The sequence below is a fragment of the Eucyclogobius newberryi genome, unplaced genomic scaffold, assembly GCF_026437365.1.
Source record: "Eucyclogobius newberryi isolate DKJ021-1_F unplaced genomic scaffold, fEucNew1.0.hap1 SCAF_24, whole genome shotgun sequence".
Classification (NCBI taxonomy): domain Eukaryota; kingdom Metazoa; phylum Chordata; class Actinopteri; order Gobiiformes; family Gobiidae; genus Eucyclogobius; species Eucyclogobius newberryi.
In genome coordinates, this window is record NW_027315879.1 from 859,780 (window position 1) to 885,013 (window position 25,234).

A 25,234-nucleotide genomic window follows, 5' to 3' on the forward strand; every position below is an offset into this window, starting at 1 on the left:
CTGGAGGTCTCCTTTAACCCTTGCAGCCTTCAAGACACGTTCCTTCACACAATCGTTATGAAACCTCATTATCAGGCCTCATGGTTTATCAGCTGCTGGTCTTGGTTTGCACAAGCGATGCGCTCTTTCGATTGTGATGAGGGGGACCTCAACTCCTGACTTAAAGATACATTTTTTAGAAGTTCCGGTGACGTCACTTCAGGTGGGTGTATCGTGTTTTCAGAGTTGTTCGTTCACTACTTTGTATCGTTAATCCACAAATTACACACACTACCTTAGCCTCCTATACACCAGTGAAACTTTGATTGCCCTTCAAACTAATTTTGCTCGTTTGAATGCCTCATGCTATCAATCACATGTCCAAATTGGAGAAACCAAAGTTTTGTTCATAGTTATTTATTGATCTCTTGGTCCCTATTCAGAGTTTTTAACAGAGTTTTCTGACTTTATATCAAACTTAGTGTTAGCCTGGGATAAAATAGTTATAGCTGGAGTCTTTAATATCCACGTGAACGTGAGTGATAACTCTCTCAGTAATTTCTTCAGCACCCAGTTAGACATCATTGGTTTTGCTCAAAATGTAAATACTATGACTCACAATCTGGATCTTGTCCTAGTTCTAAGTTCAAAGAAATAATAGAGCCAATATTCAGTGACATGTTATGTAATCCTGCTGAGAGCAGCTTTAGTCCCAGTGTAAGTGACCAATTTTTCGACTTGACCATGAATTCCCTGAAGTCTGCTCTTGATGTTAAAGCTCCGTTAAAACAGAAGGTCATTAGGCTAAAGCGCTCCTCTCCATGGTATAATTATGAACTGCGTTCACATAAACAAAGAGTTAGAAAATTAGAAACACCATTTCGCTCCTCCTTGAACAGACACCTTAACGTGATGGAGGGGTTTGAGTGCCCCGAATAATCCCGGGAGCTATGTTGTCGGGGCCTTCAAGCCCCTGGTAGGGTCTCCCAAGGCAAATAGGTCCTAGGTAACGGGTCAGACAAAGATCGGTTCAGAAGCCCCCTATGATGACAAAAAGAACAAGACCGTTTACGTCGCCCGGATCGGCGTCACCAGGGCCCTATCCTGGAGCTAGGCCTGGGATGGGTGCTCGATGGCGAGCGCCTGGTGGCCGGGTCTTACCCCACGGGGCCCGGCCGGGCACAGCCCGAAAGAGCGACGTGTTAACACCAACTCATCACCTGGTGGTGAGTTGGATCCGCTGGCGGAGGAGGAAGCCGGACAGACTTGGCAGACCCAAGCGCATTGTGAGGGTATGTTGGGAACGTCTCTGGATGTTGTAGGACTGTCTTGGCTGACACGTCTCTGCAACATTGCGTGGTGGTCGGGGACCGTGCCTCTGGACTGGCAGACCGGGGTGGTGGTCCCTCTGTTCAAGAAGGGGGACCGGAGGGTGTGTTCCAACTACAGAGGGATCACACTCCTCAGCCTCCCCGGTAAGGTCTATTCCAAGGTACTGGAAAGGAGAATCTGACTGATAGTCGAACCTCGGATTCAAGAGGAGCTGAGTGGTTTTTGTCCCGGTCGTGGAACACCAGCTCTATACTCTCCATCGGGTGCTCGAGGGTTCATGGCAGTTTGCCCAACCAGTCCACATGTGCTTTGTGGATCTGGAGAAGGCTTTCGACCGTGTCCCTCGGGGTGTCCTTTGGGGGGTGCTCCGGGAGTACGGGGTCCGGGGCCCTTTGCTCAGGGCTGTCCGGTCCCTGTATGACCGGAGCAGGAGCTATGTTCGCATTGCCGGCAGTAAGTCAGACCTGTTCCAGTGCATGGATAGAATTTCTAGGCGCAGTCAGGGGTCGCAGGGTGTCCGGTTTGGGGACCACAGGCCCCTATCTCTGCTGTTTGCAGACATTGTTGTCCTGATGGCTCCATCAAACCCGGACCTGCAACGTGCACTGGGACGGTTTGCAGCCGAGTGTGAAGTGGCTGGGATGAGAATCAGCACCTCCAAATCCGAGGCCATGGCTCTCGACCGGAAAAAAGGTGGCTTGCCCTCTCCAGGTGGGTGGGGAGTCCTTGCCCCAAGTGGAGGAGTTCAAGTATCTCGGGGTCTTGTTCACGAGGGAAGGATGGAGCGTGAGATTGACATGCGGATCGGTGCAGCGGTTGCAGTGACGCAGTCAGTCGGTCCGTTGTGGTAAAGAAGGAGCTGAGTCGAAAGGTAAAGCTCTCAATTTACCGGTCGGTCTACGTTCCTACCCTCACCTATGGTCATGAGCTTTGGGTAATGACCGAAAGAACAAGATCACGGATACAAGCGGTCAAAATGAGTTTCCTCCGCCGGGTGGCTGGGCGCGCCCTTAGAGATAAGGTGAGGTGCTCGGCCATGTATCCAAGACCTGATTCCAAGCAGACTCCTCAAAGACATTCTCCCCCTAATTATAGACTCTATTCTTAATATAATAAATACTTCATTTGAAAGTGGTTATGTTCCACAGTCCTTCAAACATGCAGTCATTAAACCGCTTTTGAAAAAGCCAAAACTAGATCCTGACCTATTGGTAAACTACAGACCTATTTCAAATCTTCCCTTTGTCTCTAGAATTCTTGAAAAAGTTGTAGTTAAACAGTTTTGTCACCATCTACAGGACAATAACTAGCTCACCACAGCACTGAAACTGCACTAGTTAAAGTCACAAATGATTTGTTATTAGCTGCTGACCATGGACTGGTCTCAATCCTGGTTCTGTTGGACCTCAGTGCAGCGTTTGACACCATCAACCAGACAATTCTACTGCAGAGGTTAGAATGTGATGTAGGATGTGATTCTGAGGTGTCAAAGGCCCCGCCCTCAGACGGTTTGAATCCTATTTATCAGATAGGTACTAATTTGTAAACCAGAGCTCCTCACCTTGTTCTAAAGTAACTTACGGAGTTTTGTAGTTTTTCCCGGCAGAGAAGGAGGAGCTACGGACAGGGGAGCTTGGGAAATTTGTCTAAGGACACGGGATGCTGGGATATTGCCAAGGCCCTATGAACATTGTTTAATCAGTTTTTCACTGTCGACCCTCGAGGCTACTACTGTTGTGATTTTGGGCGTTACAAAAATATTTTTTAAATAATCTTCTCCAAGAAAGTCTTTGTGTCATTTCCTTCTTCTCCTTCTTCTACACCCACAACGGGATCTGGACTCCAAACCTAGGATCTTATTTGTCATGTATTTGTTCTCCGCCTCCAGCATCGTCACCCTTGCCCGCAGCGCCTCCATTTCGGCCCTTCGGCCCTCCGAGGCGACTGTTGTTGTGATTTTGGGCCTTACAAAAATAAATTGATTTGATTTGACTTAATGTCTGCAGATCGTCCATATTGGCTGAACATCCTCAAAGTGTGCTCTGGTTATTTAATCTGCTTTCAATTTAGCCGTCACTGCCTCTGATACTGCCGAAGCTATGGTAGCTAACAACCCGGCTCGCAGAGACTCCATGGCATGCTGCACTTCGGACATCTTGAGCCACAGCCAATGACCAATTACTTTCTCTCCCCCTTCTGATGCAAAGAAGTCGCGAGAGTCTCCAACCAGACTGGCGGGACTACGCGTTTCCGCTGGGGAGAGAGGTTTGTTAGCCTCGCTAGCTTGTGATGCGGACTGTTTTCCAATGGAGCCGTGGGCCATCAACTTTGTTTGTTCTGGTCCCATGGCACTACCGGACTTGTGTCTTCCTTGTTTACTCATCTCTCGTCCTTGTTCTTTGGGAATAGGTGGGTCAAACGATGATTTTAAAACCACATTTTGCAGTAGTGGTGTGAGGTGCGTCCACTCAGTGCGTCAGCATGACGGAAGTCCTATCTACATGCCTTTTCATAACTTGACCACTACCAACACTGACTGCATAAGTAATTGTTTTTGTTGCACTTTGGTTTTCACATCCGAAATAACCAAATCCAGGATGGTTCTCAGTCTGCATGATATCATCAACTCTGCAGTGGTCAAATCTGCTGTGGCGTGAGGTGTAATTCTGTAACCAAACAAGAATCTAGAAAGCCTTTTTTATTATTCAGTCTTTCACAGTGGCGGCTGGTGGTACAAATTATAGGGAGGGCTATTTGACATGACCATATTTTTTTTAAATGTCCAAAATTGAAATTTTTAACATTGACTGTATGGATACATATTTTAAATACACATTTACAACTGAATTAATTAAGTAAACACACTTCATTTCCACTTTTGTTAATAATACAATGACTTTGAGGCAGACTCCATTTGTGAGAAAATACATTTTACATAAAAATTACATTTTACACTAAAATTAAGAGAGCAAATCAAAAATCTCAGTGATACTGTCACTTATAGTGCAGAGTAGCAATTACTACATTAAGAGGAAATAAAAGCACAAACAATTGTTGGTGTTTCATAAAACAGCTTCTAAGTGGCATTAGTTACCCTGAACTACATGTGTAACATTTTACATTTTTATATTTAATCATCACAGACATCATTGCTGTATGGAAAGTTGTCATTTATGGCTTTCTTTCATAGGTTTTCTAATAACAAAAGCATATTTTTATCAAAAGAAGTTAAGCGATACTTAATGCTTAGCGTTAGCCTTATGCAAGTAACAAACTAAAAAAAAACTGTGTTTGTTGTCATGGTAACGGAGCACGGGGTTTGACAGACATGTCTCGGCTCGGATTGATACGAAATCAGCCGCTTTCAACACGAATAAAGCAACAAACAGTTGAGCAGCTCATTTTGAGTCGTTTTGGACGTACCTTTTGTCACAGACGTCTGTAGATGCAGTTTTAAGACGTAAACACGGAAAACACGGCGTGTGTGGCACTTCCGCGTAGGCGCGCGCACATGTCTGTGTCTCTAGCGTAAAAAGTGTAGCTCCATGGCGTAAACACTACGTTCAAAAGGGCGCTTTCTGGAGCGCCCCATAGTCGCTATTTTCCTATGGAGAAAACCATAGTGATGTAGTCACTTTTGATTATGATTTGATTGGCTAAAAATCCCCATTGCTTTTCTATGGAGTTCTGGGGCGCTTTTCAAACCGCCCCACGGCTACGTAGAAAAGTGACGCAGGCTGCGCAGCAGACCATGCACCGCGCAAACAAAGCATACATATATATCTATTTATAGATATAGATATATATATATATATATGTATATTATTATTTTACACATTCACACTAATAAGAATATAAGATATTTTTGAATAAATTATATTGTTTTTAGACACACAAAAAATTGACGTAGTTGGCAGATTGACAGGGGGGGCGGCGCCCCAGCGCCCTTAATGGACCAGCCGCTGCTGGTCTTTCATCTTTTTCATCCCCTCTTTGAAGGTTTGAGCTGCTCTCGTCCCATCCTCTGAGTACATCAGAGGATGGATGAAAGGGAGTGGACCTCTGCCATTTTGGTTCATGAACATTTCAACAGACCCGTGTTGAGGGCTCGTGAAAAACGCTAGAAGTAATAATATAATGACAATCACAAACTCTGGGGTTTGTGCAACTTCCTCACACCAACACTTCTTGGTACGAGATAGTAAACCTGTGACAGAGTTCAGCTCACGAGCTGAGTTCGGGACTGTTACTGATACTGTGTATCAAGAATTGCCCTGTCCTTCTCAGATTCTGCTGCTTTTCTAAAATAAGAGAATAAAAAAGCACAAAAAATATACTGCAGAAGAAAAATGTAGGCATTTAAACTAAACACAAATGCATCAATAACGCACAAACCACTGGGATGTTGTAATACTAAAACATTTCACTAGATTTCATTCCGAAGAAGTGGTTTTTAAACTTCGTTTTGAAGCCTCAAAACATTTGGTTCAAATGCGTCGCGGTTTCTTGAGGCTTTGTTTTGCCCATCACCACATCCCACCAAACAACATTCACACCATTTGTTTATCAGGAACACATCCCTTTTACTTCAGAATCCCTCCATCTGACACTCTCGCTCCCATTCACGGCTCATTGTGTTGTGTCCACTCTGCACCCACCATCCCTCCTTTTCACCTCTTCTTCTTCTTCAAAAAAAAAATACACACAAAATACAAAACCAAACAGAAACTTTATTTACACAGATTTTTTTGGAAAATAAATACAAAAAAGTATTTTCAAAGTTCCTATAATCTTCATAGGTTAACCAGATTATAAAAACAATCTGTTTCACCTAATGATATCACAAGGTGGTAATACAGAAGTGTTCCATGTTTTTAAAATCAGAAATACTCAGATGTATCTCAACTTTTTCAGCCTAAATTAAACCGCTCCATGATGCAGCTCGCAAGCAGAAGATGAAAGAAATACTCCTAATTAAAACCAAAATAAATGGATTGGCATGTCATTTCTTGCGCCTGCTCTTGCTGCCTCCCGATTGGCTGCTCATGCATAGCGGTTTTGTTGGAAGTTTGCGGGTTTTGTAGGCAGCAGACTTCCTGATGCGTGCTCCTTTCAGCATCACCACATGGGGCAGCAGAGAGGGCGTCCTCACAGTGACAGCGCCCCCCTCCGGAGACCACACCTTCACATCGATGATGTCACCAGGAGGTGGAGTCAGGGCCACCCAACCTATGGCACACAATGTTTTATTATTGAAGTAGTAGTAGTAGCCGCATAATTCTGGAAATTTGGGCAAAAAATTCGCTATTATTGGAAATGTATGGAAAATAAGAGGAATTAATTAAATTCTATTTATTTTTGTAACGCCCAAAATCACAACAGCGGTTGTCTCGGAGGGCGACAGTGAAAAATGGATTAAACAATGTCTATTGGGACAGATGAATGGGAATGAATTGTAAATAAACAGAAAATGAAGTAATACTTTTGGAAGTCGTCTCTGAACAAGGAGTAACGAACAGATGCATAACAACCTGAAATTATGCAAATACACTTCACAATCACAGCCGAGAGAAAAAGCTTCCAAAATTTGTCCTTGATGTGATCAAGGCCAGGGGTCCCCAAAACCGGGCCGCGGGCCATCTGCTACTGGTCCCTAGACACAAATGTAGTATTATTTTTGTTTTATAATCTGTTGCTAAGTCCCAATATTATATGTGTTTTAATGATGAAAATATAGAGCCAATTAAACTAATGAACAGCAAACATAAGGTATTCTAAGGTTATAGAAGGGTTTGTACACATTTTACCCTCATATGGAATCTTTTGCACTACGTTGAATTATAGAAATGGATAACAAAGGTAACCCTAATTGGTTGAGCCCCCCCTCAAATTATGTTTTCTACATTAGACTAGATAGGTTTCTTGTTAAAATGTAATCTATTTATGCTTAGAACTAACACGTCAACAGGTGTATCAGCTGGACAGGACATTGCACTAGTGGTCCAGGATGCTGAGGGAGTATCACACACTCTGCCCTATCCTCTGACTCTACTTAACATTTTATTATTTTTATTTATTTAAAACAAGGGCAGTGCACGGATAACATTAGTCTCAAAGAGAAAAGATGCTCTGTACCAGATGCAGCTATTAGCTAATTTCCTTCTGTAGTTCTCGGGCAGGACATTTCTTCGAGTGTTTATTGACATTCAACAGCTTCAGGCCGGTGGCTCTCACGTCCCATCTGATGAAGACACTGGAGCGGCTGGTCCTGGACCACCGCCGCTCCACAGTGAGCTCAGCCATGGACCCGCTGCAGTTTGCATTTCGGCCTGGCATTGAAGTGGAGGATGCCGTCATCTCTCTGCTGCACCGCTCTCTCTGTCACCTGGAAAAGCCTGTGAGGATCCTGTTCTTCGATCTCTCCTGCGCCTTCAACACCATCCAGCCACTGCTCCTGAGGGACAAACTGGAGACGGCTGGAGTGGAGTGGACTGTGTGTCTGACACTTGGACCTGCAGCGTGGGGACGCCCCAGGGCACTGTCCTCACGCCCTTTCTCTTCACCCTCTACACTGCAGACTTCAGACACGACACGGACAGCTGTGTCCTGCAGAAGTTCTCTGACGACTCTGCCATCATCGGACTCATCACGGACGACGATGATGATGCGGAGTACAGGGGACTGGCGCAGGACTTTGTGGACTGGTGTCAGCGGAACCACTGGACTTCTGCAGACGCCACCCCACTGCCCCCTCACCAGTGAACATCCAGGGAAGGGACATTGAGAGAGTGGACTCATACAAGTACCTGGGTGTTCATTTGAACCACAAACTGGATTGGACTCACAACACAGACGCACTGTACAGGAAGAGCCAGAGTCGGCTCTACCTCGGTGCAGGAGGTGGGGGACAGAAGGGTCCTGGCTAGATTCACATCTATGCTGGACCATGAGTGCCACCCCCTGCAGGACACTCTGTCTGCTCTGGAGAGCAGCTTCAGTGAGAGACTGATCCACCCTCACTGTGTGAAGGAAAGGTTTCGCAGGTCTTTCCTTCTGCTGCTGTCAGACTTTATAACAAACACTGTTAGTCCTGAACACTCGCAATACTGACCTAACCTAATACTGATGTGCAATTCCGTCATATGTGCAATTACTGTGAAATTCTTGTGCAATTACTCTCGTGATTCATGTGCAATAACTGTACAATTACTGCGCAATTACTGTCATGACACATATTCATGTGCAATTACTGTCTTGATCACATGCAATGGTATTTATTTATTTATTTATATCTTTATTATTTTCCCCCTCCATCCCTTGTTGGGAAATGGGAAGTTTTGTCTATGGGAGTTTTTGTTTATAAGAGATCTTCTATTGTTATCTGTTTGTTAAGTTATCTGTTCTTTTCCTCTGTATCTACCTGCGTTGTATCAATGAAATTACCCCATGTGTGGACAATAAAGGATTATCTTATCTTATTGTCCTCCCTATATCAAACTCAGAGTTTTGCCAATGACCGATATTACTATTGCTGTTTTAAAAGCTGTAAGGAATTTATTCTCTTCAAACAATTGATTAATGATGGTTATTAATAAGTATTTATTGTTGGCATTATCATCATCTTTTGCCTTGGAGTTCGACAAGGATGAGAACTTTGTATTTTGCCTTGTTTTCACTAATGAGTTTAAGGCCTTTGAAATTCCTCAACGTAATATTTGGGGTCTCTGTACTATTAAAATAATTTTGAGTTCCAGGCATGAATCAATAAAATAACTACCGGTATTCAAACAGTTTGCAAAATCTAAACTTTTTTGCTAAATCTAAGCAAAACCCTTGTTTTGATTTCCCCATTCCTGCGTGTCCATATTTGGTATATTCTATTGCCCGTACCTGCAGAAGAGATCTTTATGTCTGCTGCTGCCTCGCCGTAGCCCTGCCCCTGGATCTGGAGGTCCATGGGGACAAGTTTGGGAAAAGTCTTCATCCTCTCGGCTCCACCCATGGGCACCTGGGTCGTAAAAGCAGGGTGACAATCAGAAGCATTTAGGAAGGAAACGAACAACGCCAAACTAAAGTGACTCTTGGAGATGGTCTGCACTGAAGCAGACGAAGGGTCTAAAAGCAGGTCGCTATGGTTCTACTCAACAGGTAGATTTTATTTCTCATTTGAAAGCATGAGTGAGTGAGTTTTTGAATTACACATGCAATATGCTTCGAAGTAGAATGCTGCAGCAGCGAGGAGTCGAGTGGTCTGAATGCAGCTTTATAGTGCGTTCACAGCAGACGCGCATCCGAGGCGTCCAGTGGAGAGGTTGTTGCGTTTTCCTCTGTAGCTGTGCGATGGAAGAACAGGAGGAGAAAGTGGCTTTGGTGTATTAACTTTAGTGTGTGTGTGTGTGTGTGTGTGTGTGTGTGTGTGTGTGTGTGTGTGTGTGTGTGTGTGTGTGTGCGTGCGTGCTGGAATTCTGACTTCCGTGAGCCAGTTGGTATCTTATCTAGACCTAACCAAACAAACCCTGATAAATGTTTTTTAAAAATATATAAGATGCAGCTCTTGGAGCAAATAAAGATATCCAGTAAACTCTGCTCACCCCTAAAGTAGCTGACTATGATCTTCTATGATCCTGACTATGAGGCTGCCTGTGTCCAAGAGTTGCTGTGTCTAAATTATTTCAGCCTTATAATACTGCCTTCACCTATTAGCTAAAACTGTACCAATTTTCATTACAAACCAAAATTGTTGACTATTTAAAGAAATGACCAGGTCTTTATGTTTATTCATCATTTCCATGATTTCATTAAGTTTTGGGTAGCCAATATTCAAATTTCTTGATGTGGATAGGCCTATCCACCATGTAATAGTATGTTTAGGGTACATGTACCTTTGGGAATAATGAAGGTACCGCACATTAAACCATCCTTGGAGGAAAATGCAACCCCATATGAAGCATATTTACCATCCCTTTAAAACATTCTCGGGAGAGCACTGTACATAATACTACTAACATGATAAATCAAAATGGCCTTCCATCCGTTTTGACATGGGGGGAAATAAACCATCTCTAAACTGGCACCGGCACGGCCAGCGCAGAAAAGTTTAACGTTTTTGCGGCAGACACGGCACAGCAACCAATCAGAAAATCCTCAAGCTCTTGGAGCAAATAAAGATATTCACTAAACTCTGCTCACTTCTGAAGTATCTGACTATGATCTTCTATGATCCCGACTATGAGGCTGTCTGTGTCCAATGGATGAAAAGGCCAAGATATAAATTATTATATTACTGCCTTCACCCATCAGCTAAAACTGTATCATTTTTCATTACATACCAAAATTGATACAGTGATCACTGGTAATACATTTAAATGACTTTCTCTTTATGTTTATTTATCATTTCCATGATTCCATTAAGTTTTAAGTAGCCAATATTGACATTTCCTATGGTGGATAGGCATATACACCATGTAATAGTATGTTTAGGGTGCATGTACCTTTGGAAATAATGAAGGTACATTAAACCATGGAGGAAAATGTAACCCGATATGAGGGATATTTACCATCCCTTTAAAACATTCTGGGGAGAGCACTGTATGTGTGTGTGTTGTGTGTGTACAGATGCGGGCTTGTTACCCCGAGCAGCTTCTCTCCAGCATGCTTCTCATACACACTATTTGCCCTCTCCACACTAGACACGTGCACTGGGACTAGACCCGAGACCAGAACAGAGAACCACGTCGACTTGGGGCCCTGGAACACAAACAAACGCACTGAAGAACTGAACTTGGGTACTACTAAAGCCTGTCTAAATCAGGAGCAGATAAAGACTAAATTAGGAATAAACCAGAACTAAGGGATCACTAATCTAAGTCTAAATCAGAAGTAACATGAATTATACTAGTTTATTTGAAATATAGTCAAATGTAATGTAGAGGAAGCCCTGGATGAGACAGGACAAGAGCTGGAAGGTCTCCAAACTCTGACACAAAGTTATCTCCACTGATGGACACGAAAACAATGTGTATTGTGTAGAAGAGAAGTAGAACTGACATTGATGAAGTCGATACGGACCAGGCCTCCCACAAACAGAGAAGAACCAGGCTTCAGCACAAAGGTCCGAGGGACTAGGGCCTGGACCGGGACCACAGACCGGATCTCTTGCTCCGTCAGCAGCTTTAGCATCTGCAGCAGACACAACGAACGCCTCAGCATTATTCTCATCATGTATGTCCACCTCATCATCGTTATTGAGACAGCTCTATCCCATCCATCCTCATCAAGAAAAAAAAGGTCTACTGCTCTGAGCGGGCCCCTGTCTGCTCTTAGTTTCTTACGTCTTGGTCTTTGATGATTCCTGGGGTGTCGTACAGCCAGTGAGCGTCTTTCACATGATGTGGAGCCAGTTCCTCTTTAATCTTCTCTGCAACTGAACAAATGGAATAAAAACCAGGTCTGAACCTGGACAAAAAAAACAAGACTCACCTGGTCTTGTCATAAGTCCATCTTCAATTTCCCCAAAAGCCAGTAGGTCAGGATCAAACTGGATCACCTCAGGTCTGAACATGGTTTTGAACGTTCTCCCAACATGACCTGAAACAGAAACATTTCACAGGTATCACTGAAATAAACCCAATTAGACATTCTGTTTAAGTCCGTCACTCAGGCCAAACTCTGAAGTGTGACCTTTCAGAAAGCAGATGGCTTTTAGTTTAGTTACCTTAGTTACTTTATCAGTGGCGTGCAGGGACTCTCATTCTCAAGTCATGCTACTACAATTTCAATTTTCTATTTTGACACCAAAGGAAAATACTTGATTCTCCAGATCTAAAATGTTCTTTTTACGTGAACAGGTGCTATGATGAATTTTTAAAAATGAATGATATTGACTGTGTCAGTTCAGTAAGAGACTGCCAGACATACTTCTCACAAACCATTGTGTTTTCACTCACTAAATTAGCAAACTCGCCTCATCAATGCATTAATTAACCCCAATTAGTGAAATCATCAACAAGCGACATATTACAGCTGTAGTACTACAGGTAACACAAAACTACATTTATGACCAAACCACGTCTTTCCTGAACAAACGTCCTGCATTTCCCTGAAGAGGAGTTGCTCCAATTCACTCACTCTTCATCAAATGTCCCGTTATTTCTTTGTCGCTATCGTTTCTTCATAAAATAGTGTTGTCAGACGAACGCTCCAAACATGCACCAAACGAGCTCACTATGTCATGAAATGACTGCCTGCATTTCTGACTTACCTCTAAATCATTAGAAATACAAACACAGCTACAAACAAAGACTTGTCGTTAAAAGCTGTGATTTCTTTGTCACTTGTTGAAAGTTTGCTACGTTGCCGTCTTCTGCTGCACATGCTCAGTTTGGGCCCAGGATCACATTCTGTTGACTTTATTGGTATTCACACAGGTTTATTCAACATGGTTTGAGTATGTCCTCAGAGCACATGTGCAGAGCTCTTAAAGAAGCTGCTGTCCACACTGGTTCTAAAAGCTCATGTTAGAGAGCGGAGCATGAACGGGCCTCTGAACACGGCCCCTGATCACGGCCCCAGACTGACCCGCTGTGGAAGAACCGGAATAATACTTCAAACAGTGTCAAGAGTACTGTTCAGCGGCCTGTAGAGGCCACTGAAAGCACCGTGACCTCTAGCCAAGCTTAAGCAGCAGGAGTGAGGTGAAAACAGGTTTATTTGAAGTTTCTTGGAACAATTCACACACAGTAATTTTAGATTTTATTGGTAAATCATTGATTGCCTTGATGGCCCTGACCTTAAAGTGCACATGAATCTGGTTGAATCTAGATGGATCAGGCTCTATGATATGCATTTTTTGGCATCTCTCTCTTCGACATGGACAGACAAGCCAGCACCACCAGTGCAAGATTTTTCAGCAAATTTTAGTCTTACCTGAGACATACCCGTGTGGACTCCTCTCATCTCTCTCCTCTGTACCCTGTGCAGGCCCCTGGAGGAGCAGGGCCTCCTCTTTCAGTCGTTGCTGGCGCCTAAGAAGCCGAGCCGGGGTCGGGTTCAGAATGGGGAACTTGAGCAAGTTCAGAGTGGTCCCTGCAACACACACCCAGCACAAATGCAGATCATTTTGCCAGAAAAGTCGGGCAAAAGTCTTGTTGACATTAGGGATCATCTCAAAAAAGCTTCAGTACATCGTTGTGGCAGTAATTGTTTTGAAATGCTAAAAAACTGCAACGAGCATTAGGCGGCGAGTGCGTGCGCGGCGTACGCGGGTGCTACGGGGAACGCACGGGGGAGCAAGGGGCGGGCAAGGGGCGGGCGTCGCCGTCGCCAACGCGGCTGGTGCAGAAAAGTTGGAAAAGCTTTTTTGCTGCAAGACGCAGCGAAGAAAATTATCAAGAGATTATGCTCTAGTAACGTGCTACGCAAGGAAACAAAATAAACCCGCATGAGGTTTCGGCCAATCACAGAAGACGTGCGATTCTCACTGAGACAAAAGCGCGTGTTCTGCTTCTGTCATTCTGACATGTCTAAGGTCTAAACTCAATTGCAGTTGACAATTACAGGTTTTGACGAGTAACATTAGTTTCTCACTCTCTCATCCTCTTGAGACTATCTCAATGTGGTCATCTCACAGTTTGGGTTTAATGGGATGTGCCGTAGGGCCCCTAGGCCCCGTGGACCATGTGGATTGAGTAAACAAACATGCTCGACAGGTGACATTATTTGGAGTTTATAACTTCTAAATATAAACTTACCAAAGGATGTTCAGGGATGTTCACTAGCGGTGAGCAGGGTCTATCAAGCTACTAATCGTTTTATCAACGCGTACAATTTTATGTGAAGCCAGACAAAGTCTTTTGGGGGGGGAGGGGGTCCAGAGAGAGACGAAAAAAATTAAGTCTTTATTTTGAGATGATCCCTTAGCAACTAGAACCAATTGTGATTTGAATGTGATTTTTATTGCCGGCCCACACAGTATTAAAAGTTATGCAGTAGTGTAGGCGATAGTTTAGCAGTGGTAAAAGTACGATTAGGTTTTTTTTATATACAAGGGAAAACATTAAATGAGAGAAATAATAAATATAGCTAAAATGTAATACCAGGCCAAGGTGACTCCGTAGCCCTCTGGGACCCCAAGAGCCGGTTATAGTCCGACTCTAACAGGGCATTGAAAAGCGTGGATTTTCCAGTGTTTGCAGAACCCACCAGGACCACGTCGCCCTTGTGTCTCCAGACCCTGTGAAGTCCCGAGATCAGGTCCTCGATCCCAAACCCGGTCTTTGCACTGACCAGATTCACAGAGATCGGCACAAACCCGGTCAGACTCCGGATGTAGTCCTGAAGCCGCTTCTTCACAGAACTCACATCCAAAGGAGACAAGACCGGCAGCAGGTCCAGCTTAGTGCCCACTACTGCCACCTACAAGACACAACAGGAAGAGAATTTCAGATATTCAAAAGATTTATGCAGAATATACAGTGTAAAAGTAGCTAAGGCCAGTCTAAACCTGTTTGTTGGATCCAACCAGGTCTTGAAGGTCTGGGATGATGGAGTCCGGCAGATCCACCAAATCCACCACCAGGAGAACCAGCACTCGAGCTGAACGAAGTCTGGACGAAATCTGAGACAAAACATACCTGGTTAAGACTTGGTTTTGACCTGGACCTGATTAAAAAAGGTACCATATAGTAGTAGGGTAGGATTGTTAACTCTTTAATCCTGGGGTTAGTTCTGATTAAGTCCAGTAGGTTCTCCAGGTTCAGTCCTGGGTTAGTCAAGGGTTTAAGCTAAGACTTAGACTTACAACTTGTCTGAAGTGGTCCTGGTTCAGTGTGACCTCTAGGATCTGTTGGTGGTGGGTGAGGAGGTGACAGCGCTGGCACAGAGAGGAGGACCTGGACTTGGCTTTGGCCTTGCCCTGTTCCTTTTCCTGGTCCGGTTCCTGGGTCTGGAGGGTCTTGAAGAGGTGTGGAGGGAGGAAACCCGGGACCACAGGCTCTACAGTCTGCAGCAGAGCCCCACACCCAGAGCAGGGCACTGAAGAGAACCCTGCACTTAGGTCTGGATCTGGACCTGGACCGGAATATAGATCGAGACGTGAGACAGAGTATCTAATCTGTGGGTGAGGTCGTTCTGAGCAGTTAAAGATGGACTATGTAACATTTTGCTTTGCCTGGAATTTCCAACTTATCTAGGTATCTTGCATTTCTTCAGTTACAGATGTTTTTACACTTTTTTATTGCTAAAAAAAAATAAAAAAAAAATAAACAAAGTGCAAAACAAAATGAAAACGAGACACTCAACAGTTCCTATACAGAATGATTGGACTGAAACAAAAAGATCCTTTTCTCACTCAGACAACCAGATACAGTACTTAAGTATGATATGTCCACAATCCAGATCAACCCTATTTGTCAAGGCAAAGAGAAAAGCATGAAAGTGTTCGCCAAGATCTGGGTGCACTCTTAGGTGATCCCACTGTTAGTGATGACGCACTTCTCCGCCAAGTAATAAAAACTACAACAGAGGAGAGTGAAAGAAAGTGCAAACTTGGTCGTAGTGCTTTCCCTAAAGTGGCTCAGCCTCTAACACTGAGCAGAGCAAAGAGAAGACCAATGTCAATGTGAACCAGATTAACAAAGATTTAACACTACAGAGACTCAGTGCCCACTCATTCAGGCTATGGGAAGTCTGAAAGTGTTTTTTCTTGTTTCAACCCCTGAAAGGAAAGAGGCCATGTTTAGTCTGCAAAGACCCGAACCTGACAGAAAAGTGCAAAGACCCAAGACCTGTCAACAATGTGCTGCTCAGGACAAACCAAACTGCAACCACTGTTTGGTCTGCGGAGGTCATTGCGCTGTAGGGTGCCTGAAGAGGACCAAGCCGTCCTGAAACTGGAGATGGTCAAGGCAGAGGGACCGCACCAGGAAAACTCAGGTCATACTGGGAGCAATGACAGTCCCATCTACAAAGTATTTCCTGAAAACAATGAACAAAGAACGAGAGTGCTCCACAGAATCACTTACCTAAGAGCATTTCTCAGAAAAACCACAAAGAGAAAACTAAAGTCTCAAAGTTAAAGGTGGAATGGACAATTTTTTTCAGCAAATTTTTTAACATATTTCCTCGTGGCGTGGATAAATCATTAGTCCTGCCACGTATCAATCATAAGACGCACCTATCGCTCACCTGCAGCCGCGTCAGGCTCGTCCCCACGTTTCCGCGTGCCTAAGCGCATGGATCTATCATAATATAGTTCCCTCAGTGTACGGGGCAAAATGAAGACGGAGAAAGACAGTTCGAGCTGACGCAGAAGTGGACAGAAATCTACGGGAGACGAGCAATGCGATGCGCTCCGTTGCGCTAATAAACAAACGCATGTGTGTGTTGTATCAGTCCGCACGGGGGAGTGCACATGCGCACTTCCGCCTGCGTTCTCAAATCGGCGAAAAATCGTTCATTGCGCCTTTAACCAAAATCAGAGTGACAGAGACAGTGGAAGTGACTCACCAGACTAGGATGTGCTATTGACTCAGAGATCCAGTCGTGACAAGGCCATAGAACCAAGCAGTCACTCAGACTCATCCAGCATCATCTCAAGTGTCTGTGCCCAGAGAGCAAGTGAGCCACTCACAAACAGACATTTCGAACAGAGACACTTTGATTGAGGAGCGATATCCAAATGAAACTAACCTTGGCCAAAACCCGGACAATGACAATCAACAAGGAGAACAAATTGAACCAGAACGTCAAAGAGACGCTGAACAGGTTGCACCTGAAATGGACTCAGGACAGGAGGAACAGATAGCGATAGAAGAGTTGTCCCTTAGGAGGTCAACACGAGAAAGAAGGCCACCACAGAGTCTTACCTAAAGTTCCCTTGGTCAGTCCTCATACCAATTACAGGGAGTTGGGAGTTGTATTGGACTATGAGGGGTACAAGCCGTGCCAGCGTTGGGTGTACATCCTTACATTCCATACCAGACTTTGCCTCATACAGTAACTGTGCTTTATGCAATGCCTAGTTTTGTGTATTGAAGGTAATTCCATTTATTTTTTTTATTGAGTGTCAACATAATTGAGGTTTTAAAGTGTCGGTAGTTGGGGAGCATGTGGTGCACCTATAATGTCACCACATTGTTTTTAGTTGTATTATTATTTGGTAATTTGGTATTTTGCAGTAATTAAATATGTATGCTATTTTGGTAAATTAATACTTAGGCATTTATTTAGACGTAGTATGTCTAGTGTCATTATTAAGTACTCATTATTAAAAACATTTGTGTGGGAGGTGTTGCACCAGGTCGGTTTGGGCGATGGAACTTCCCGTTTTCGTCAAACGCAATCTGGATATGAAAGGCAACGCTTCGGATCGTCTTGGCAATTTTACAATGTACTGACCTGAAAATATAGTAAAAAGCAAACACATTACACTATGAGGTAATTACTTAATGTTTTACCAGTAGATTAGTAACTTTTATCAGTAGATTAGCAACGTCTTTCCGGTGAGTGTATCATATTTTCAGAGTTGTTCGTTTGCTACTTTCTATTGTTAATCCACAGATTATACACACTATTTTAGCCTCATGCACAACAGTGAAAGTGATTGCTCCGCAAACAATCCGTCGCCTCATACAGCTCACTTTGTTCTCTCCCTCGCTCCCCAGGCCCAGCCTGAGCTAGCCTAGCGTGGCCGCTAGTGTCATGGCTGACTCTTCCTCCGCTTTTATCTGCTCAAGTCGTCATATGTCGAGTTCGAACCCTGGATCTTTCTCTGACGACAGGTGCGTTAAGTGCAGTGTAGTGGCAGCTTTGGAGGCCAGTGTTACTGAGTTAGAAGCGCGGATCCGCTGTTTAGAGGAGCGCAAGTCCAGCTATAGCCAGGTTTTAGCTTCAGGTGTATCGACCCGCGCAACAGGGCACAGCGTTAGTATTAGCAGTACTAGCGAGGCCAAGACTAGCCCCCTCAGTGCCTACAGTGCAGACCAGACTAGACCAGGAACAGAATAGGGACATATTTGTGACAGTTCGGAGGGATTGATGCACTAAATGCCGGCTTGTAGTGCACTGTGAGCTTCCCGTCTACAATAGGTTTGCTCCCCTCAGCAATCACACGCCCGCTGAATGGACTCGTGACACTCTAGTAATTGGACGTTCCATAGTCAGAGACGTGAAGCTACCAGATGTTGCTAGCGTTAGGCGTTACCCAGGGGCCAGAATGGGTGACAAGGAAACCTTAGGCTTTTAAAGCAGAGGAGAAAGAGGTTCCGCCGAATCGTGATTCACGCAGACGGTAACGTCGCCTGGCGGACACAATCATAGGTGCTCAAATTACAAGTTGGCGCAGTGTGTGAATTGGCAAAGTCGATATCAGATACCGTTATCATTTCAGGTCCCCTACCCAATCGGATCAATGCTGAACTATACAGTGGCTTTTCAGCATTCAACAGCTGGTTATCTAGTTGGTGCCCTTAAAACAATGTAGTCTTTGTTGACAAATGGAGAGCGTTTTGGGGAAAGCCCGAGCTCATACGCAGGGATGAAATCCATCCGACCTCGGAGGGTACATCCCTATTAGTTCGGAATTTGACCGCGCCCTGGGCGCAGAGCAGCAGTGTAAGACGCTCCTCTGTCGCTGAACTCTCGCCCAAACGTGTCGACAAGGTAATCACGTCTCCTAATTTATAGTAGAAAAAGGTTCAGTTGTAGTCATCTGGACGTTTCCAGATGACGTTTCGACTCTCATCCAACGTTTATTATCAGTCCTTTAAACAAGAGGCTAGCTTGTTAGAAAACAAAGAGGTGAAGTTTCTGTTGAAACAAACAACTTTTTCTTTTTTGATCAGGAGGGCTCTTGTTTCAACAGAAACTTCACCTCTTTGTTCTTCCTAACAAGCTAGCCCTCATTCGTTCTAAAGGACCATGACTAATACACGTTGATGAGAGTCGAAACGTTCGTTTCTGGAAAACTGAGTCCAGATGATTACAACTGAACCTTTTTCTACAATGGAACACTCCTGGATGAATGAGGGATAACACAGACATGTCTCCTAATTAGTTATTGTTTTAAAAAGAATCCAGGTCTGTGGACCTTCTAAGTAGCCTAAAAATGACACGACTATACAGTACCAACCCCCTCTACACACTCACTATAGACATACTACAACTAGTATTACTACTTAAGCAACCAGCGAGCCTGCACCTTACTCATCATGTCAGGTTAAAATAAGTACTTTTCCCACAACTCCAGTTCAGGCAGTCTACACAACTACCATTACGGCTATGAATACAACTATACTTCATATTCTTACTTGGCCCAGCCCGGAGTGGGCTCAGACTTGGACTTGATGGAGAGTCATGGAACTGGATCTGGTCTTGGTCCTGGTGCACCATGGTCTTCAGAGTCTGCAGCTGCTGTTCCAAGCCCCGCCTTTTCCTGTGCACCGGGGCTTTGGGGTCACGAGGGGTCGAAAGGTCAGGGGGAGTCTGGACCATAGCTGAACAGAAACAAAATATCAGGGAAGGATGATCATTCTTCATTAATCTAACCATAGTGAGGACAATGGAGGTCCATCCAGAAGGCCCACTGGTGGTGTGGCTCTTTACAGCAGCTCTGTGGAACAGGTTCAGAGCCATGGGTATTTTGCCAATCACAATATATTTAATTCCTCTAAAATCAGTAGTTACTTTGTTGTAATTGTTTAACCATGTACCTGTGTTGCTTGTGGTGTCACATAGCATTCATTAGGGGGTTTTACAAAATCAATTATTTGTATAAAATCGAATTGTTTTGTAAATTATTCATGAATGTATTTTCTGAATCTATATTCAAATTATTGTAAATCTAATTTAAATCAATCAATGTGTGAGTTTACTTAACTAAATCAATTGAAAACTGTTCTTTTGTTGTAACTCTTGGGCTGTGCTGACTAATTGACTTTGTATGCGTTTACTTTGCTTGGTCCAAGTCTGAATGTCTGACCCATATGCTCACAGCAGTTTGGGCTCTCTTAATCCTACACAGGCACAATTATTTGCGGAATGTATTTTAGATAATTTGTTTAGAATCCCTTTGTTCACATTTGAAGTAACTTTGATTTGGGATGTTCCTCAAAGTAACGGATTCCTCTTCTGTAACATACCCAAAGACCTGTTTGTCCAGAAACGTATGACTGTGGTCAGGAGAGACCAGTGGACTGTCTCACTCCAGACTGAGGCTGAGCCAGAGTCAGGACTAAACATGGACCGGCCTCCTGCTGCTGCCCAGAGTCAAGACTAAACATGGACCGGCCTCCTGCTGGTGCCAGAGTCAGGACTAAACATGGACCGGCCTCCTGCTGGTGCCAGAGTCAGGACTAAACATGGACCGGCCTCCTGCTGGTGCCAGAGTCAGGACTAAACATGGACCGGCCTCCTGCTGGAGCCAGAGTCAGGACTAAACATGGACCGGCCTCCTGCTGGAGCCAGAGTCAGGACTAAACATGGACCGGCCTCCTGCTGCTGCCCAGAGTCAAGACTAAACATGGACCGGCCTCCTGCTGGTGCCAGAGTCAGGACTAAACATGGACCGGCCTCCTGCTGCTGCCCAGAGTCAAGACTAAACATGGACCGGCCTCCTGCTGGTGCCAGAGTCAGGACTAAACATGGACCGGCCTCCTGCTGGTGCCAGAGTCAGGACTAAACATGGACCGGCCTCCTGCTGGTGCCAGAGTCAGGACTAAACATGGACCGGCCTCCTGCTGGTGCCAGAGTCAGGACTAAACATGGACCGGCCTCCTGCTGCTGCCCAGAGTCAAGACTAAACATGGACCGGCCTCCTGCTGGAGCCAGAGTCAGGACTAAACATGGACCGGCCTCCTGCTGCTGCCCAGAGTCAAGACTAAACATGGACCGGCCTCCTGCTGGTGCCAGAGTCAGGACTAAACATGGACCGGCCTCCTGCTGGTGCCCAGAGTCGAGACTAAACATGGACCGGCCTCCTGCTGGAGCCAGAGTCAGGACTAAACATGGACCGGCCTCCTGCTGCTGCCCAGAGTCAAGACTAAACATGGACCGGCCTCCTGCTGGTGCCAGAGTCAGGACTAAACATGGACCGGCCTCCTGCTGGTGCCCAGAGTCGAGACTAAACATGGGCCAGCCTCCTGCTGGTGCCAGAGTCAGGACTAAACATGGGCCGGCCTCCTGCTGGTGCCAGAGTCAGGGCTAAACATGGGCCGGCCTCCTGCTGGTGCCAGAGTCAGGACTAAACATGGGCCAGCCTCCTACTGGTGCCAGAGTCAGGACTAAACATGGGCCGGCCTCCTGCTGGTGCCCAGAGTCAGTACTAAACATGGACCGGCCTCCTGCTGGAGCCAGAGTCAGGACTATAAATGGACCGGCCTCTTGTTGGTGCCAGAGTCAGTACTAAACATGGACCGGCCTCCTGCTGGAGCCAAAGTCAGGACTAAACATGGACCGGCCTCCTGCTGGTGCCCAGAGTCAGGACTAAACATGGACCGGCCTCCTGCTGGTGCCCAGAGTCAGGACTAAACATGGGCCGGCCTCCTGCTGGAGCCAGAGTCAGGACTAAACATGGGCCGGCCTCCTGCTGGAGCCAGAGTCAGGACTAAACATGGGCCGGCCTCCTGCTGGAGCCAGAGTCAGGACTAAACATGGGCCGGCCTCCTGCTGGAGGCAGAGTCAGGACTAAACATGGGCCGGCCTCCTGCTGGTGCCAGAGTCAGGACTAAACATGGGCCGGCCTCCTGCTGGTGCCCAGAGTCAGTACTAAACATGGACCGGCCTCCTGCTGGAGCCAGAGTCAGGACTATAAATGGACCGGCCTCTTGTTGGTGCCAGAGTCAGTACTAAACATGGACCGGCCTCCTGCTGGTGCCAGAGTCAGGACTATAAATGGACCGGCCTCCTGCTGGAGCCAGAGTCAGGACTATAAATGGACCGGCCTCCTGCTGGAGCCAGAGTCAGGACTATAAATGGACCGGCCTCCTGCTGGAGCCAAAGTCAGGACTAAACATGGACCGGCCTCCTGCTGGTGCCCAGAGTCAGGACTAAACATGGACCGGCCTCCTGCTGGTGCCCAGAGTCAGGACTAAACATGGGCCGGCCTCCTGCTGGAGCCAGAGTCAGGACTAAACATGGGCCGGCCTCCTGCTGGAGCCAGAGTCAGGACTAAACATGGGCCGGCCTCCTGCTGGAGCCAGAGTCAGGACTAAACATGGGCCGGCCTCCTGCTGGTGCCAGAGTCAGGACTAAACATGGACCAGCCTCCTGCTGGTGCCCAGAGTCAGGACTAAACATGGAGCGGCCTCCTGCTGGTGCCAGAGTCAGGGCTATCCATGGACCAGCCTCCTGTTGGTTTTCCCTTATAATCTTACAGTTACCAAAGCAAGTTCATGTTTGTGAATTCTGTTCACACCCTCAATATTCTCATTCCATTCTCAGTCCATATAACAGCTGTAAATAAGAGTGTCACAATTATTATTATTATATAGTGTAAGAGGCTTTTTTTACAAGTTTTTCTAAGAGCTTTTCTATAAGAGTTTTTTAGTTCTGGTTTTGTTTTGAATTATTCCCTTCTGTACCTGCTTTGTGTTGCAACCTGGAATTTCCCCATTGTGGGACAAATAAAGTCTTATCTTAAATAAATGCGGAAGTTCAATTATTCCAATGATCGGCCCATAATCTACAGTGAAAACTGCATGACCCAGAGATCCACGGTCTGAACCAGGTCTGAACCAGGTCTGAACCAGGTCTGAACCAGGTCTGAACCAGGACGGAACCAGGACGGAACCAGGACGGAACCAGGACGGAACCAGGACGGAACCAGGACGGAACCAGGACGGAACCAGGACGGAACCAGGACGGAACGAAAGGTTTTACAGAAATTGCTTCTCTCGCAACAAAAACGAATACCATTGATCGAAATGGTGCGACAACTGTCAATCACCACCTAAGCCACGCCCACGTGACCTTCTTATGATGATTCACAGCGATATAAAAGGAGGAGAAAGAAAATGTACTTCACGAAAATGCTGAAAATATACATCATTTGTCAACCTAATTTTCTTTAAGGAAAGATAAACTACAGAAGATTTGTGATCTAATGCAACAAACCTCATGAAAATCGATTAAGGATAAGTATGTTTTTAGCGGCTGCAGTATTGCTCGTCTAATCGAGGGGTCTGCTCCGGGAAGTCCACGTCGGCCGTCGGGTCAGAAATATTTGCACGGCCTCATTCAAAATGCTTGTTGCTCTAACTGTATGAAATTATACAGGTTGTGAAAACACATGCCCAGAAAGTTCAGATATACGACTCTGTTACCTCCTTAATTAATACATTTATCATTTGGAATATCAACATTTAATGAAACCCCTTCAATAACATTTTGACATGTCAGAAAACAATATGTGGTTAGATGCATGAATCCAGTAACAGTGACTGAACACATGGTGGTTGTATACACACAAGTGACCTCTCCCCTGCACAGGAGCAGCACTGACCACTGGCCAGCAGAGGTCAGAGGTCACAGCTTTTTGACTGAAATGTGGGTATACTTTTGACTCATTTTGACCCTCTTGAAACCTGAATATCTCGCTTGTTTTTTGGGATAATTGACTTATTCTAAAAGTAACTAACTCTGGTTACCATGACCTTTCTGATGGTGTAAATCTGACTTTCTGACAGAATTTTTTTCTGAACCAGGTCTGAACCAGGAAGTGTCCTCACCTGCCAGGTCCTGGTCAGGGTCTTGGTCCAGCTCCACACAATCCACAAAGACGAACTGCTCCGCGAGTCTCGGGTCCACGGTGCAGCTTTGTCTCTGAGACCGGGTGCCGAGGCTCCGGAGCCGGCCGTGACAGAGCGGAGTCCCGCGGAGCAACAACCTCTGGGAGGCGGCGACGCTCGCACAGGCGCGCAGGCCATGTAGAAAGGCTCGGAGCCCTGGAAACATGGTCCGGGTCGTAACTGGATTCGATCCGAGTCTGATCCGAGTCTGATCCGAGTCTGATCCGGGTCTGATCTGGGTCTGATCTTGGTCTGATCTGGGTCTGATCTTGGTCTGATCTGGGTCTGATGCAGCCCGAGGTAAACAACACGAAAAACACACGTGCCCCAGTCGATATTATAATAGATCCATGGCCCCGGTACAGGAGCAAGCCCCCAGCAGCCAAGATGGCCCATTCATGTCAATGGTAGCTGCTCAGTGGCGCATGCGTATGTTAGCCTTTAGCTCTGCGCGAGACTATAAATTACCTCACATGTGATCTGGGCTGCCAATGGGAGTAAACCAGATTTTTGGTCAACGCCCACCCAGAAGCCTTCTAATTGGCTGATAAATCTGCATTGTGTCAAAAGTCAACTACGAAAAAAATATTCGCCTGCGGGCAAAGCGGATCCTGGAAGTTACGTTGGTTTGCATCAGGTTTGAGTACCATGGGATCGTGCTGACCAATCAGAGAAGAGCTACTAGAGCAGTGCAGAGCGAAATATTAAACAACTGGATTCAGGAAAATTGAAGGATTTTGCACCGGGGAAAAATGAATGACTCGATAAAAGGCGTAATTTCAGTAGCTCCATGGTGCGCACGAGGCACGCTGTCACTGCGTCATCATAGAATCAAGAAGGTTCAACATCTATTTAAATATTGGGTTCACCTTAAAGTCCAGCTCATGGCCTAATGCTGTTGTGCTGCTTCTTTACTTTTACAACATTTACAACACATGAGAAAATTTGATTATTAATGCAATTTTGTTTTCATTCGTACATTTCATTGGTATACATCGTGCTTAACTACATTTTCTATATATGTATTTATCAAATCTAGTTGTTGTCATGGCTCTATCAGTCAATATTTTACTGTTATTCAGTGTTTTGTGGTGTATCGCAAATAAAATCTAAAACCATAAACAATTGTCTAGTTTGCATAC

General features: G+C 45.3%; 1 protein-coding gene across 1 annotated transcript; it reads right to left on the reverse strand.

Moving 5' to 3' along the window:
• Window positions 1-6,196: 6,196 nt before the first annotated feature.
• Window positions 6,197-24,380, reverse strand: noa1 (nitric oxide associated 1). Its single transcript, XM_072459609.1, has 12 exons — window positions 24,033-24,380; window positions 19,617-19,802; window positions 15,110-15,378; window positions 14,813-14,926; window positions 14,406-14,724; window positions 13,237-13,395; window positions 11,791-11,898; window positions 11,643-11,734; window positions 11,359-11,490; window positions 10,942-11,058; window positions 9,202-9,319; window positions 6,197-6,540 (listed from the first exon to the last, which is right to left on the reverse strand). Exons 1-12 carry the CDS (start codon window positions 24,256-24,258, stop codon window positions 6,314-6,316), a joined length of 2,067 nt encoding a protein of 688 aa, XP_072315710.1. The 5' UTR covers window positions 24,259-24,380; the 3' UTR covers window positions 6,197-6,313.
• Window positions 24,381-25,234: the final 854 nt, after the last annotated feature.